This window comes from Hippoglossus hippoglossus, chromosome 9, assembly GCF_009819705.1.
Source record: "Hippoglossus hippoglossus isolate fHipHip1 chromosome 9, fHipHip1.pri, whole genome shotgun sequence".
Classification (NCBI taxonomy): Eukaryota; Metazoa; Chordata; class Actinopteri; order Pleuronectiformes; family Pleuronectidae; genus Hippoglossus; species Hippoglossus hippoglossus.
The window spans coordinates 25,886,558-25,903,499 of NC_047159.1; the positions used below are offsets into that span (position 1 = coordinate 25,886,558).

A 16,942-nucleotide genomic window follows, 5' to 3' on the forward strand; every position below is an offset into this window, starting at 1 on the left:
TGGCCCTGCTGCTGCGGTTGAGCCAAAAAGGTCCAGGCACTTTTTCCGGTAAAAGGTATGTCAGATCAAAGCTCTAAGAAAAACCCAGAACAGGAACATATCACAAGAAAATTAACCGTTTCCTCTTTTAAAACCTCAGCTGTCCTTCCATCTTAAGACCTTCACATCTCAACTCTAGTCTCCACACGTGTCCAAGCTTCAACAAAGGCTATACCCATATGGAAATATAACTCAGTGTGCTCACACTGCATTTAGTAATATTACAGGCATTAAAGTAAATTTGGGCAAGTTGGAAACAGAGCTTATATTAATACATTTTACAGAGCTGATCATGATTATCAAGGAAAACACATCAGCCATTGTTCCTCACATTATCTGACAGATATAACCACATAACAGAAAAAATAATAAATTAATGTTAAATACATTTAAATGTTCTAACATAAAATTTTAGTAGGTGATATTTATAAGTCCAAATAGCTCACAGCCACGGACAGATTGAGATGTGCGATGTGCCCTTAGGAGCGAGTCACGTCTCGATACAAACTAGAAACATAAAAAGAGCACCACTTTTTCTATGTACACTTAATGTAAAATACATGTGCAAATATTATAAGAAACTGAGCTATCGATGAGCTTCTATGACAATTTGTGAGGACACTGAAGAGAACATATTTTTGATATGCTTCACATGTTGGTAAATATGATTATATTCATTATTCCATTTTGGCCATTTCAATATTTGTACATGCATGTTATAAAATTTACATATAGAACTTGTGTGCAATTATATGTTTTATTCATAATAAAATATGTTATATTTCCATTTGGGCAAATCCGCTTGACCACCTTTGCAGTTTAAGATTTTTAGACAAACAACCCATAAACTGTTGTAAGCTACCGAGTATCAGTAACAAATCCAACATGAAAATAAAACTGCAAATCAAAGCAAATGGAACACACACACGCACGCACACACACTTTTGTGACCATCACAACTAAATACTATACTCCAACCTCAAACAGCTCTTTGAAAGTGTGAGGAGTGGCCCCAGAAATGTCCCCAGACTGAAGGGTCTTTAACTCAAACTGGTCCCCACAAAGATAAGCATACAAGGGGTGGGCTCACCTGGTAGAGCTGCCACCACATGAGGCTATATGCCTCTGCAGCAAGTTCGATTCCAACCTGTGACCCTTGGGCTCATGTCATCCTCCCATCTCTCTGCCTCCCTTTCACCACTAAACCTTGTCTCCGTCCTATGAAGGCCAAAAAAAGCCCATAAAAATATACTTAAAAGATAAGCAAACAAGCACAAAGAAAACCACCAATAACATTTGCAACCGAAATACTGCACTCAGAATTCATGGAATTCAAACAATGTCCACCATCACAAATGATTACCAATGAATAAAGGACATGAGTGTTGGAGGCATGTTAACAAACCATAAACAGGTTAAAAAATTCAAACTGCACTACAAATCGTGTGCAAAGCCGAGAGATACACTGAAGGCTACATGGGCGTCACACTGGAACCCTACATTTCTAAATGCAAAAAACACAAATAACGAAAATGATCAGTAATGAAGTGTCAGTACACGCCAGCAGCTAGAACAAGCTCAAGACCAGCTTGATCTATCGCTGTGCTTGTTATCTACAAAGCTAGTACTTTCATGGCTCAGTGTTTTCAGTTTTTAATAAAAAAAAAAAAAAAAAAAAGGAAATGTATTCGTGTTTGAAATTTCAAACTTTCAAAATACAAAAATACAATACAAAAAACCCAGGGGAACATCAGGAAACAGAAATACAAGTAGTAGTAGTTTGACAGATGTTTTTTTTTTGATAGCTGCACTACAAATATTTTTACATTAACAATGGGTCGAATAACTGCATGTAATGTAAAAGGGGTCCCTCATAGCATCTTTAAACTGTTTTGATTACACAACCCAAAATGTTACTATTTTTAAATCGGCTTCACCACTTTCATTCACCTCGTACCTAGCAGCACCAGGCGGCTGTTTTCATTCAAAATAAAAGCTTTGATAAACCCATTGTACATTGTACCGGTCCAGCACTAAATGGCAGACAAAGCTAGCGGATAGCTGGTGAACGTAGCAGCAAGCAAGCAAAAGAGCAAGGAGTTGAGACCAAAACTAACAAAATATTTAATTTCTCTGGTTGCAAGAGTAGCAACTCCTGTTGAATGCTGATGTTACTCTGTGTCTGCTGGATGTGTTTATAAGAAATAATTTGCTAACAAGTTAACCATATCAAGGCCATAGTTTTCAAATGTGCAATCTTTAGAATTTAACATTAACTATTATGTGGGATTCAAGATTTGGTACCAATGCTAGCTATAGTAGACCTAGTTATTTTGAGCCTTCACTAGCAGCAAAATATGAATTAAGAACCAACATTTAAAAGGTGAATGGACATAAAATCCTTGTTAAATCACCCTAAACCTCTTGGTAAAATCAGGTCATTTTCTAGTGGAACTGAACATGGACAACCTCATCTATGGTACAAAAAGCCATAGAGATTACAGACAATGTCACAATGTTTTCTACTTATTTCACAAGTATAGTATTTTTCCTAGGTCTTGGAATGTATGTCTCTGAGATTTGTCTGCTCTGTTTTCACATACTGCCGCCAAAAATCCATACCAAAACCACAAAGAACTCGACAGAACCTCACAGAGAAATGCCTGTAACTGATGATACAAAAGCCTGTTCGTTAAAACAACAAAAGGCAGGGTTGGATTTATGCCATTATCTTTTGCCTAGAGTCCTGTGAGGTCAACGATGGCCTTGATGAAGATGGTGTCATCGCGTATGTAGGAGTTTTTAGTGTCCAGTTTGGAGAGCGAACAGAAGAGCGGACAGCCGCTGGCGATGTTCATATCACTGACGGGCCTCTGGAAGGACGAGGAGGAGATGTCGGGCCGGAAGGCATCAATTATGTGCTCTCTGTTGTTCTGGTCAAGCAGCATTAGGGTGACCTGGGCACAGATTATGGCTGTAATTAACGATTATTTTCATTATCGATTCATCTGTGGATTATTTTCTTGATTCATTGTTTGATTCATAAAATATCAGAAAAATATTTTTTTAAATATCGATCTGTCTCCTGAACCCCCAGATGGCCTCTTCAAATCTCTTGTTTTGACCACAAACCAAAGATATTCACTTTACTGTCATTAGAGTCCGAAACCAGATAATATTCACATTTAAGAAGCTGACATCGTTTTCATTTTATAAAACCTTCAAACCGATAATTCAATTATCAAATTATTTGGCGATCAATTTAGTAGTCAATGAATCGATTCATTGTTGCAGCCGTAGTACAACTGTTACAGATGTTACGAGTCTAACCTTAAACCTGCTCTGACAGAAAAACTGGAAAAGCAGCTTTGATGACAATGTATTAATAATGGATCATAGATAGGATAAATCAAATAACTAAATAATATTGGTTTGCAACCCACTATGAAGTTCAATTGAAACACAAAATAACATCAAATCAGAACATCATGAAGCTTTTGGATTTTAAGTCATTAAAAAATAAAAGTTGAAAGAAAGCTGAAAGAAAAGTAGGCAACAATAATAGTCTATATGTCCAAAGTCTGTAAAATATTGTGCACACTTCTTTACCTTCTTCTTGAGAATTAGTCGAGATGATTAGATAACAATCTCAAAGTTTCTTGACACTTAAACAGGACTATTTTATTTCTCTGCTGCTGGAAGTGAGTTCTTCAGCAAGAAGTTTGATGCTAAACACTTCTTCTAAACTGGTAAGTTAAGGCTGCTAATGCTAACGTTAGCTGGAATCAGGATGCAGTTGGCCTACCTCAGAATAGAGACCATTAGCCTAATTTGAACCCTTACATGAACAGAAGCCTGAAAATGTTGTTTGCTAAGAAATAGTTCACGTTTGTTGCAGAATTTATGCTAAGCTTGGCTAACATAAAAACTGATGCCAGCTCTGTTCTTAATGAATAGGTCAGACAGTGGTATCAGGCTTCTCATCTCTCTCTTTGAAAGAAAGATTTATTTAACTTAATTACTTACTTTCTTTATCACACGTAGAAAATGGCTTTAAGTTGCTGCCAACTTAAAAATATGTCTTGGGATTTTGAGGCAACATCCATTCTGTAAGATTTTCATTTGAAAACACATCAACTCTTCTTCTGATACGCCTGGCGTCCACACTACTCTGTAGTTTTGGAGCCGTTTGGAGATCCTGCTGGCCCTGTTTTAGTTTGAAAACTCCGGGGCAGAGTCTTAGTCTGGACGGGCAGAAACTGAGATGTTTGGAAACGATGATGTAGATGTTCACAACAGCATGCTGATTGGGTCTTTCGGCCACCACATAGCTTTGGCTGATTCGTCAGGCTCCTATTACATAACCCTCTTCCGGAAGAAAACAACCAGCATCAGCCTTGGCTACCAGTGTAGAACACAACATGGATCATCAATTTCAAGAGATGCTGACAGCTGTTGCTCAGTAAAATTCTGTATTTTACAATGTTACAATTACTTACACAAGAATCAGACAAAGCTTTTGTCTGAGCAATCTGCAACGCTGAAATGCTTCCCGGCATGTGAACGCCCAGTGTACTTGAGTGGTCATGTGATTCGATTGGCGTGTTAGTATGAACAGAGATCGTTTTCAAATGAAAAATTAGTATTATGGATGTAGCCTGATTTTCACCATGCAAAATTATCTATGTGCCCGGTTTGACAGTAGGGGGCTGTGTTTTTTTGACCCAATGTAGTATAAAAGCTACATTATTTTTCGTAAGGTGACTGAACTTTTTTGTGGAACAATCATATCAGACATAAATTTATCATTTAAATCAGTCTTTTAAGTCCCTGAAAACATGGTTAAAAATGTTGTAATTATCAACTACTCATCATTAGATGTACAAAAGTTTGAAAAACCACAGAGTTTTAGGAATCACTTATTGAGAGTTCAAAGCTCAAACCCAGCTAATCTGCTTCAGATTGACAGTGTTGTTTAATAATTGCCTAATTTATATACATAACTAAATTCCATTGGTGCACAGAAATCCATGACATTACCCATTTTTGCAGAAATAGAAAAATACAGAAAATTTAATAACCAAAATAGTCAAACTGTGGTAGAAAACTGTGTATTAATCTAATACAATTGAGGAATGTGTTTTCAGGGTCTGTAGGGTGAATTTTTTAGGATATGGACGTAATATTAAACTACTTGGATAAATAGAATTTGGTCTTGATTCATTTAAAGCATTAGGTTTATTATTGTGTCTATCTCAGAATAATTACAGCTGTAGATTACCATTATCTTTGTCTGATTCTAATGAGTATTACCTTCTGATTAAAAGGCCACTTCAGGAGTGCATCGCTGTGTCCTCTCATCACCACAAAGAACAGAGACAAGTGGGTCCCTCGGCCTGTCCCATCACCGTTCAGGTATATCCGCAAGCACATCTTGTAGCCGTATTTACTGGTATAAAAGGCTGGAAAACACCAATAAAGTGTAATCATGATTGTTATTCAGTGCTAATCAGACAGTTGTCTCATCATTGTCTGGATTATTTCTCATACGTTAGTCATGTGCAGTTGTTACCAGGAGAGAACATGGCAGGAGCACGGCCAGCCACAGCATCCTGCCTCTTCTTGGTGAAATCCGAGATCTTCCAGACAAAGATGCCATCATACGTAGCAGCAGACATCTCTCTCATTTTCCCCTCCATCTCCACGATGGACAGGTCTCTCAGACTCACAGTCCTCTCCAGCTGACGAACCTGCAGCACAGCAGCCCGCGAACAAGGTGGTTTATTTCACTTATTGTTTATTACAAAAGAGTTGTCATATCTTCCAGTCATTGACTCTATTTGTAAATATGATCTATTTCAAAAGCCCTGTACCAGCATTGGCTGTAAAACACAGTTCATTGATTCATTTATGGCACTTTAAGTAGCATAATGACAAATTTGTAATACTAAGAGCATCACAGACCACAATCTACAGGAGCTACACTCAGATAAACCATCCCTGGTACAGTGTGACAGTTTGCAGTCCAGCAGTGATGTTCATCAGAGGTCATGTGTAATTTTGTTACTTTGTTGTTGAGGATCTCTATCTTGTCCTGGTCCAGGCGGTGTTGCCGATTGTAGGCCTCCATGGTGGTGCAGGAGCGCTCCATCTCTCGGTTGAGGACGCAGACAATGTTCTCAAACGTGCTCACTTTGAGCTCCAGTTCCTGGCAGCGCCGGCTCAGCTCCGCTACCTTGGTCTTTTCACTCTGGAGCTTCAGCTCCAGGGCGGCACCCACCGCGCTTGGCAGTGGGGTGAAGGAGGTGGCCAGAGTCGGGGCGCACGCACCGAGCACGGGAGCTGCACCACCGCCACCACCCAGCTGGCTCATCTTCTGCTCCAGGTCCCTGAGGGACTGGTGGAGTTCCTGCAGCTTGTGGCTGGCCACATCAAGGCTCTGGGGCTGCAGGCTCTCAAGGCTCACCTTGATGCCCATGATGAAATGCAGGAGCAGGTTGAGGTGTTCATAGGAACACTGCCGCTCATGGTCATGAATCTTCTCTTTCTCCACCTTGGAGTCAAAGACAGATAAATCAGAAAAACATTAAGAAAAAAGAACAATTGTCATATATTTTACATACATACAATCAGACAGCTGACATTTAAGTGATGTGTGAAAATATGCCACAGCAGAAGAAAACTGTAAAAGCACACAGCAAAAAAATAAAGCTAATAATGGATACATACATACATACAAAAAATGACTTGATGTCGAAGGGAAAACTGATCCAATGAATTCATTACAAATATAAACCATAAGTATTTACACCCTGTACTACCCTGACGAGTCCCATATTAAAAAAATGAAGGATGAACACTAAAGCCACACGTAAAAGGTCATGTCACTCTGCTATGTGGCAATATACTTAAACAGAGTAAATCCAGTCGCTTAACAAACACTGGCTGTATCAACAGAACCACTCCCTTTTCCTTTCCTGCGCACGCAGCATTACTACAGCGACCTGTATTCCCCACACAATAGACTCACTGCAGCTTCTTATACAATTTCATAATTGTAGATTAATTTACACAATATTCCTTAATCTAGATTTTTAACTGGTTACAACAGATATTATTAGTGACAGGGACATTACTAAATGCAAGGTGCTATAACTTTAATGTAACAGGGCAGCAGCCAATTCACCTTCTGAAGAGGAGACAGGGTGACAGAGAAAACTATTCTACCAATCATGGGCTACAATGACACAACAGATGAATGGAGGTTGCAGAGCACTGAACTTAAACAAATTACATTAGCCAGCGTTACATATAGCAAATGATGACAAAAATCTCTACTTACAGACGTATCGCAGCCAACAACATGAAATCTGCATGGAGCTTTAAATTTACTGCAGAACTTAATATGGTCCACATACTGCAAAGCAAAAAAAGAAAGAAGCTAATGATCTATAGAATACGTTGTAGAACTTGATCCCTAGCTAAATGGTGCATGAGATCAATCCAACAGAATTATGAAAATCCACTTGATTATCTGGGATACCTTTTCTCTGGGGATCTTTTTCTTTGCACAACCTTCACAAATCATCGGGTACTTTGGACAGATTTCGTCATGAGCCTAAATAAATAAAAGAAAGTAGAGTTTGTTCACAAACTTATCTCACAGGTGTTTTCTGCCTCCTTTAAAATTTCCAACTGTTTTTTCTTGAGTTATAAACTCAATTTAATATAAATAGGTATTTTAAGACAAAGACAAAAGGCAGCTGTTTTTTTATGTGAAAGATTTTATCAAATATATGAGATACAATGAAGGATTACCAGATGATTTTTTAATGTATAAAGTTGAATGTACAAACACAATGTAAATGAAAAACATTAATCCAGTTTAACTTTGAATGATTTTATCAATGACTTTTCTTCAAAGAAGGCCAGAGGAAAGCTGGTGCTTTGGATCCGATATTTTGCACTGCAGTTTTGTGCGGCTGTATCTGGGTCTATACGACTTTTGATGTTCATTTATGCGTACTCCTAAAGATGTTCATAGATTGTTGTTAATGGAATGTATGAAAAATTGCAGTAATTTAACATATTTTCAAATATGCAAGTGAAATATGCTGTGTGGTTGCAGATTGCCCATGGCACATGCAGTACACAAGTACTAGTCAGCCATATAGATTACTCTAACTCATTATTTGCAGAACTGACCCAGAAATCTATCAATCCGCTCCAACTTGTTCAGAATACCGCAGCCAGAGTTCTTACAAAATCTTGAAAGTATGAACACATCACACCCATTCTCGCCACATTGCACTGGCTGCCTGTTATGCTCAGAATTGATTTCAACATTTTATTGCTAGTTTTTAAATCTCTTAGCAGCATTGCCCCCTCTCATTTTACTGATCTTCTAATCCCGTACATACCTGCTCCTAATCTCAGATCTGCACTTTGTAAACTTTTTTTGAAAAGGGCTATATAAATAAAGTTTTATTAATACTATTTGCGTGTTTGGGTAGGGCCCAATAATCCCTCTATGTTTACGTAAAGTTTACAGTGTCCCTCCCTCTCACTTGTTGTCTTGTTTCTGCAGCAGCATATTACTCTGTTAAGTTAGATGGACAAATAAAGTAAACTAATTTTCATTCAACTTTACTTTGTATTGTGTCAAACTGTATATCCACTGATGTATTGTTCATATATTTTCATCAAAATCAGCATTTGCCCTGAAGATTCTGTATAGTTCGGACTCAGCAACAGTTCCAATACGTTGGGCACTTGGCGAGATCTAAACAGTAAGTTTAATGTTGCCATGGATTCATTGAATTTGCTGTGGACTACTATTCAAGCCTCATGTTTTTATTTTTGTCAAAGGGCCTTCCAGTTTCAAGGAGTCTGTAATTACCACAAATCGTTTAACAAAACATACAGTGTTGGATTATAGTCACCCAGAGAAGTCTGACCTTGATGTTCTTCAACAGGAAGGGTTCTTTGCAGTATTTGCAGTTGAGTGTCCTTTCTGGACATTCTCTCTCGTTGTGGCGTTCCTGTTCGTTGGCTCTCATCAGCTCTTTACAGGAAGGACACAGGATGATCATGAAGTCACAGTTGCCCTCATGACTCGCCTGCAGGTGACCAACAGAAAAAAACGCTCAACATTTCAACATTAATTGGTAAACTTGGACTGCCTCTCGTAGGTGAATGTAGGTACAGTGTAAGGATGAATCGGACACTTTCAAAAGTGGCCTTCAAAAGTTTGACTGAAACATCAGGGTTATTTATATATATATATTTAATACCAAAATAGACTACAAAATACAACAGCCACACCTTTGATCAAAATAAACTATTAGTATTTATTTACTAGTATTTTAAAAATACTAAAAAACATTTTTCCGATGGAGCATGAAATCACATTGCCAACCATATATATATGCTATATAAAACTATATAGACTATATACAACTTAACATAGGCTGAAAGAAGCAAGCTAATGTTACTTGGGTTAAATAGTTAGCTAGAACTCTCCGTAAATTTGATTTAGCCTAGAATACCTAATCGAAACCAACATATTTCTCATCTTGTGCTTCTTCCTTGGGTCTCGCTTTGTGGCGGATCATGAATATTCTGAACCTCAATGTTCTGATCTCAACAAGCCAACAAATTACTGAGTGGACACAAATCAGAGGCTGCATGCTTCGAGTTTCATTTTTATGAATCATCACGTAGACGTCTCACAGAGTATTTTACAATATTTATAAACTACAAAAATACAGAACACTAAAGTATTTAATACAAAATATAAATCCATTTTCATTAAACCTAGCAAATTTAAAATTTAAAAAATACTATTTTGTATTTCAAATATATATTTTAAATACATGTATCATAAATATTGCCCATCCCTGATTGATACAATAAAGTCATACTAAAGCCATAATGTTATTTTAGCATGACAAATTCCCATTTCTTTGTTTGCCTATGCCATATATGTGATCAGTGCCACTGATATTATTCATTATTCATGATGGGAGCAGTTGTTAATTTCCCAGCCTCCTTAGCATCAATCTATACCTCAAATTCTTTGATAGTTCCCGTCCACGTGCATCCCTCATTGGGACAGACAGCTGCCAGGGACTCCACTTCTCTCCGAGCTGCATTATCAGGGAAAGCCTGGATGGAAAAGCAGAGCTGTTTGTCAGTGTTGTCTGGTTTGTGTCTTCAGTTACAGTCTGAAGTGTAGTGTTACAAACATTCTGCGTCAGATTACTGATGGCCAGGATCCTTGGAGCACACTTTTCTGTCCTGGCTCTAATTAAGCACATATGGTCTTTCTAAGGACACAGGACTATATTTGTTCCAGCTACTTTGTGCACTGCCAAGCCTTACAGAGCAGTCACAAAGTTTTAGCGCAGGGACAGTTTTTGTTATGTCAGCTATGGACTCATTCACATTGGATCAGAAAATAAATAATAACTATGACATAACAGTTCAATTTTGTCTCTTTTTACAAAATAGACAACTTCAGTGCATACCAATGCAAGTTTGAGAAAATCTGAAATAAATAATAATATAAAATTATACTTACACCACCTTGCTTGAGGATAGAGGTGGGTTCTTCAAATAAATCTTCTTTGATGCAAGCACCACAATTCTGTGGTCCGGAACTAAAAGAGAAGAAAAACAAACATTGACATTAACAGAGATACTGTACCCATGATAAAACACCAACAATGTGTCAGCTAATATGGATATTTAATGGGATTATAATAATAGCTAATACAAATACTCTTTAAGTTCACTCACAGCCCTGTGATCAGTCAGTAGAACCATCTCAACTCAAGTCCACATGTCATAGTCTTCAGTTGGGTGCCAGACCAAGTCACAACTCCATTTGCTAATGGAGACCATGAGATACAGTGTGAAAGCTCCATTTGAGGTTGTGAGCGAACCGTTAGTTGATCAGTTTCTCACACAGGGTTAGAGATCAAACAACTAATGGATTAATTGATAAACTGATCAATTAAATAACAACTATTTGTCACTATTTTTCTATTGACTAATACTACTTTTTTAAGCAAAAATTACAGTGGAGTTCAGTTTTGGAGTTATTTTTTTTTGGGGGGGGGACCAGAGAATATTATCCTATATCTCATAAAGTCATATGTCTTTGACTCAAAGTAGCATCCATAGGGGCCACTCTACCATAAAGGCCAGATTGATGGAGTGATGTTTAGATGGCCATACTTCCAGCAGGTTCTTCCACCGCTGATGAGAACTTCTGAGGCTCTGTAAGAGTGACCATTAGGTTCTTGGTCACCCCACCCTGACTAAGGCTCTTGATACATGGTTACTTTGTTTAATATGGCTCCAACTCCAGGAGGACTGAAACTTTAGAAATGTTTATTTTATGCTCTCACCTATGCCTCATTCTATAGCTGAGGTTAAGTTCCTTGGACCTGACATGTAGCGTGAATTGGGAGACATTATAAACTCAGATGTGAGCCTTTCTAAACTATGTGAAGTCAATTCAGTTTGTCACAAGTGGACATCAGTCACATCTCAAGGAAAAATGAAGCAAACCGATCACACCAGAAGAGGGTGTGGCGGCAATTTGCCTATTGTTCTCAGAGGTTAAATTTTTTTAATAATATACAATTTAAACAAGTGGGAAATAGACTTTGTTATATTAGTCAATGATACAACACACATACACTGTAAGAGATAAAACCCCTGATCTCACCACTAAGCCTGTCTTATGACTGAGCCTTTCAGTCCAGACACAAACAACCATCATCTCCTCACTTCTGCATCATGACAAACAATGAAATATGCTCAGACATATATTACTGTCATTCTCATACAGAAAACACTATTGTAAAAAGCAGACGTATTACATTTACTGATCATTGCCAGGTCACTTCATCTGACATATGGAAGTCATCCTAAACTCGCATCATCAAATGTAATGTTGGCTCGCCTCATCGACAAAGACATTTATGCACATACACACACGCACGCACACACACACACACACACTGATCAGGTTTTTTACTTTAATACAACACGGTGTCGTGATCCACTTGTGGAGATGTTCACTGTTTGCTTCGGTCCGAGGTTAGCGGGACTTGTCTCTGAAGACAGCAGGAAAACCCATCACTCAAACTGAGATTTTACTGGGATAAAGTGGTGGCCGGTGAATAACATGTATGCCGAATGTTGCAGTAGGTCTTCGAAATACATATCGTCTCTTCACACCGCGTCAGCTGTGGCAATGAGCAGCGCAGCGTTAAATTGACAGATATTTGAAGGTTGTTTGGTACCGAGCTCTGGCTGCTACACACACCTAGCTAGCGTGCTAGCAGCCATGAGAGCACTCACCTCACTATCTTGTTGAAGCAGAAGGAGCAGAAGCGATGGCCGCACTGAGCTTGCAAGGGTCTTCTCAGGACTTTGTGGCACGAGTTGCACAGATGCTTGTCTTCGAGGCTGTTGGCCAGGATTTTCTTTGGGAAGCCCGGTCTGATGCCTTCCAGGGAAGATGGTGGAGACGGTTCCTGAGCAGCCATTATTTCCCCTGAACAATATCGGGGTACTCAGTGGGGTGTGTTTAGCCCAGCAAACACTGATCACTGTGGGTTTACAGGTCACGACTCATCGCCGTGTGTATGATTTAATTTACCAGGGTTTTCCTGCTGATGCCATGTGGCTGATGTTCATTTGACTAAAAACACACCAGGCGTTTGTGTGATGTGATAAAAGTGACAGCTGAGGATGGGGATGCTGCATTCACCTGTAGGTTACTATGTCTGCCACTAGGGGCCGCAAGAGCACCCTGTCCAGTGAAGAACAAGCTGCTTGAACTTGGAGTTCACAACCATCACAACTAAAAATATATATCATCATCAACACTAAATATCTTCACAACTAAATATAAATATCATCATCAACACTAAATAGAAATATTATCACAACTAAATATAAATATAAACAGCATCATCAAAACTAAACATAAATATCATCGTCACAGATAATTATAAATATAGACATCATCATCACAACTAAATATAAATATCATCAAAACTAAATATAAATATTAGTATCACAAATAAATATAAATATCATCATCAAACCTAAATATAAATATGAGTATCACAAATAAATAGAATTATCATCATCAAAACTCAATGCAAATATAAATATAATCATCACAACTAAATATAAATATCATTGTCACAACTAAAAGGTGATTTCCTGATCACCTAATTTTCTCCACTTGTATGAGCTTTCCTCCACATCAGAGCCCTTTATAAATCTCCCGGAAACTTCGTAAGATATCAAATTTCAGTTTCATACGAGACACAGATCTTACATTTAGGCCCAATCGTGTGTCACCCCTTAGCCCTTCTTCTCTGTTTTAATATACCTTCATTAAATATTTGAGTGAAACAGCGCCTTCCAGAGGCCGCGGCGGCAGGAGAGAACATAACATAAATCCACACATGATCTTCTGAGCTCCTGATTTCTTCTCTGTCACATCCATTTTACAGCACCTGGTTGGCTGCTGCAGTTCAGTGAAGTTTCACAGATTTAGTTGGTTGGTTGCACAGCTTTTAGCTTATAGTTTTAGCATCATTTCAGACTCGTAGGTTCATATGAGTATAAATATAAAATAAGTTAATTACGAAATAAAGCACAAAAATATAAAATACAATCATCACACTTAACAAGTCCACATGGGATTAAGGACACGCACAGAATTTTGTACCACTGTTTACAAAAACAAGATGAGTTCATTGTGTCACTCAGTGTTGTCTCGGCTAAGGCCCTTATGTTGTACACTGTACAGTTTTTCAAACGTTGTTGGCTTGTGCATAGTTTACAGCGTTGACGCTGCACATTCGTCATCATTGCATAAATCCTCCGTAATGATGTGACCCAGATATTTTACTTTTAGGGCTTGGTCTGCCATAAAGAATGAAAAGCTTTGCCGTGAACTCTTGGTCTGAAAGTTGGTCAGATCTAAATACTCTTTGCATTTAGAGAAACCTAATCTCCATATACACTCCTACATCCTGGTACTTATATAAACCGGTAAATTTTAAAGTGTAGGATCTGGATCTGTGATTTAGAACTCAAGCACATTGAATCTCATGTCCAAATAACATCTCTAATGTGAAGTGGGACCTCAGGAGGGTTAGTGTTAGGGATGGTCCTCATTATAATCATTCACATTTTGAACATTGATGTATTCAAAGAGCAGGGTTGTGATTAGAGCTGTTAAATAGGTTTTCAAGATCACAGAAATGTTGGGGTTTCTGTCATCTCGTCGTGATTTATGTGGCCTGTCAAAGATGCTCCTGCAGTATCTGTTTCATCCCCCAACATATAACTAAAGATCATTTCTGGTCAGTGAACAGATTGATTGGAATGGATGTGTTTATAAAGAGCAGGACTTTCCTGCTTTAAGACCCACAGTCAAACCACTATTTAAGCTCAGTTGGTTGTCTGACAACAGAAACAGAAAAATATTGAAATGATTAAATGTGCAGTTAGGCCGCTTGTGTCTATGTGTGTGTACATTAACTGCTGCTGTAGGTGATGATGAAGACCGGGGTGGAAGGAGGTTGGACTCTGTCGCTCTCTTGTCGCTCTGTTCAACACCAGGCGATTTCTCTGTCCACAGGCTTTTTCATTCTGAAATAAGGAGGAACATGAATAGATTTTAACAATTTTTTCACTGGTTCAGTGGGGTCGCACTGGACATAGTGGTGTTTTGCATCGTTTACTTTACTGTGAACTAATCTAGCAAGGATGTGCTAACAAGCTAGCAATGCATTACTGTTGTGTGTTTGTTTTTGTTTGTTAAAAGGATCCCCATTAGCTGATACAGCAATCAGCTAATCGTCCTAGGGTCCACACCTAACATGCAGTACATAACACATTACATGAAAAACATTAATAAGATTTATAGAGATGAATTTAAATGTAAAGCTTACATTTATAAACAATTCAGACCAGTCAACACTGTACATACATTTGAATAGAAAACCAAAAAATCTATATAAACTATATTAAATTATTTGTGTAGACACCAGAACATTTTTTCCAGTAAGTTATCAATGTTGGCAGCGATGAATAAAAAAATAACTTATTGAGATTTTAAATATTAAAAAGTATAAATGCTGACCATGCAACACTGCATGAGTTCTGTAGTCACTTCCCAGAATCCTTTGAAGGACGTGACTGATAGTTTATCTGACCAATACAAAAGCAGCAGAGAGAATCCCCGCCCCCTGAACGTTTCCCCTGTTACAGTAATGACCAGACAGAAGAAAAACAGAAGTGCAAAGAAAATCGTGCTTATTCGAAAATAAGAAAAACAAACCAAAAGACAGCAAATACAAGTAGTGATTTTGAATGGGAACCACATTTGTTTGCATTTGACATTGTTGTTCTTCGTTATGCTTGTTTAATTGATTGGATTTGCAGTTCAGCTCGGCTGGTTTGCATTGCCACATTTTCAGATTTTTTTTTTTTTATCAGGAATAAGAATATTTAAGCCCGTATGTATTATCAGGAAGCAGACGGTGTTGAATGGACTCCATGAATTGGACCACTGGAGCAGCAGCAAGTTAGCAATACTTAGTTGAATGTTGTAATTTTATTTTCAAAATAAAGGCTTTGTTTGTTTTCAGTTTTATGATGTGCAGAAAGATAATAACGAAGATAAATTGATTTTGTGCTCATTTAATACATACTAAAGATATCTCAACCCCGTTCTGAGTGTTACAATTGCACCCATCCCTCTTGCCAGTATCAAAGTAATGTTACTCTTTTGGTGCTTAAATTTGGTAACTGGGATTTTAGTTGTGTATGTTTCACAGATTGTGTCCTCCAGTAGACAATAGCAGGTTTTAAGCTGCTCCCATTAAATCACTACAACAAAAATGTCTGCTTTTGAGTATTATGTTCCCATATATTCAGGTATTTTTTATATATCACAAATGTTTTTGCTGCCTCTCCAAGTTTCACAAGATGTACTTAAAAAACGTGGTTTTGGTTGTCCTTCAGAATCTGGATAATGCTGGATAACCATATCCATCTTAAATGATGGCTTAAGGCAAACCCGAACTGAGATCACTTCATATAGGATACATGCAGACTTTGTCCACTTTTACTTGTGTGTGATGTTTTATATTTGTTTCTTTATGTTGTTGCTTGTGATGTGTCTGTCTTTGTTTGTTGCTTGCCTGTAGGGACTACAGATGTAAATTAGCATTTTTGCTGGAATCTGGCATGTTTACATGTAGTGTAAACTGATTTTCATTGACATGCTCTGTCCCTGTCAAATAAATAAATAAACATTGACATTGTTTTATTTGGAGATGCTGTACGTTAATAATGATTTTTTTTCCGATGTAGAGAAAATTATCACAATGTTCAGTTAGTAGCTGCTGTGGAGCCTTTTACTACGTCATATGATCCCTACTAGCAGACAGAGTTCCTGTTATGGAATTATATATAAATTAATTTCACCTTTTGAGAACATTTGGAATTTCTCCCCCACACCTGCTGAGGTTCAAAGTTCATTCTTGATCTTGGAAACTCCACCTGCTGATGAATATTGGTTTAATATGATGAAAACAAAATTTCAGGTTAAATTATATTATGTTTTATTGTATGGGGGAGGTGACCACAGCCGGATACCGGAGAACCTTGCAAACTAAAACCAAACACTGAAAATAATGTGATAGAACATGTGTGACATATACGTCACACCCAAAACATCCTGATCAAATGCTCTTGTGTGCGTGCGTGTGTGTGTGTTTTTGAGGGGATTGTGTCTTGTTGGATCTGAAACATTAGCTTTATTTTGAAGGTGTTTACGGAAGTGAAAGGTTTCTGT

The 16,942-nt window shown here is 37.9% G+C and overlaps 1 protein-coding gene across 2 annotated transcripts; it reads right to left on the bottom strand.

The window, feature by feature from the left end:
- Positions 1 to 1,789: 1,789 nt before the first annotated feature.
- Positions 1,790 to 12,821, bottom strand: traf2a (Tnf receptor-associated factor 2a). 2 transcript variants are annotated; one of them, XM_034595775.1, is made up of 10 exons: positions 12,415 to 12,821; positions 10,622 to 10,700; positions 10,108 to 10,206; positions 8,997 to 9,158; positions 7,583 to 7,657; positions 7,382 to 7,456; positions 6,107 to 6,592; positions 5,612 to 5,789; positions 5,353 to 5,501; positions 1,790 to 2,996 (listed from the first exon to the last, which is right to left on the bottom strand). In XM_034595775.1, the coding sequence occupies exons 1-10, from the start codon at positions 12,600 to 12,602 to the stop codon at positions 2,778 to 2,780; spliced, it is 1,710 nt and encodes a 569-aa protein (XP_034451666.1). In that variant the 5' UTR covers positions 12,603 to 12,821; the 3' UTR covers positions 1,790 to 2,777. The 2 variants fall into 2 exon arrangements, with proteins under 2 accessions (XP_034451666.1, XP_034451667.1); XM_034595776.1 differs by lacking the exon at positions 7,382 to 7,456.
- Positions 12,822 to 16,942: the final 4,121 nt, after the last annotated feature.

Excerpts from the sequence above, each read along its gene's own strand:
- traf2a (XM_034595775.1), bottom strand. The coding sequence starts at position 12,602 with ATGGCTGCTCAGGAACCGTCTCCACCATCTTCCCTGGAAGGCATCAGA. Across the intron at positions 6,593-7,381 it reads TTGTTGGCTGCGATACGTCT|GTGGAGAAAGAGAAGATTCA; the intron begins GTAAGTAGAGAT and ends TTTGACTCCAAG. Across the intron at positions 5,790-6,106 it reads TAGAGATCCTCAACAACAAA|GTTCGTCAGCTGGAGAGGAC; the intron begins GTAACAAAATTA and ends GCTGTGCTGCAG.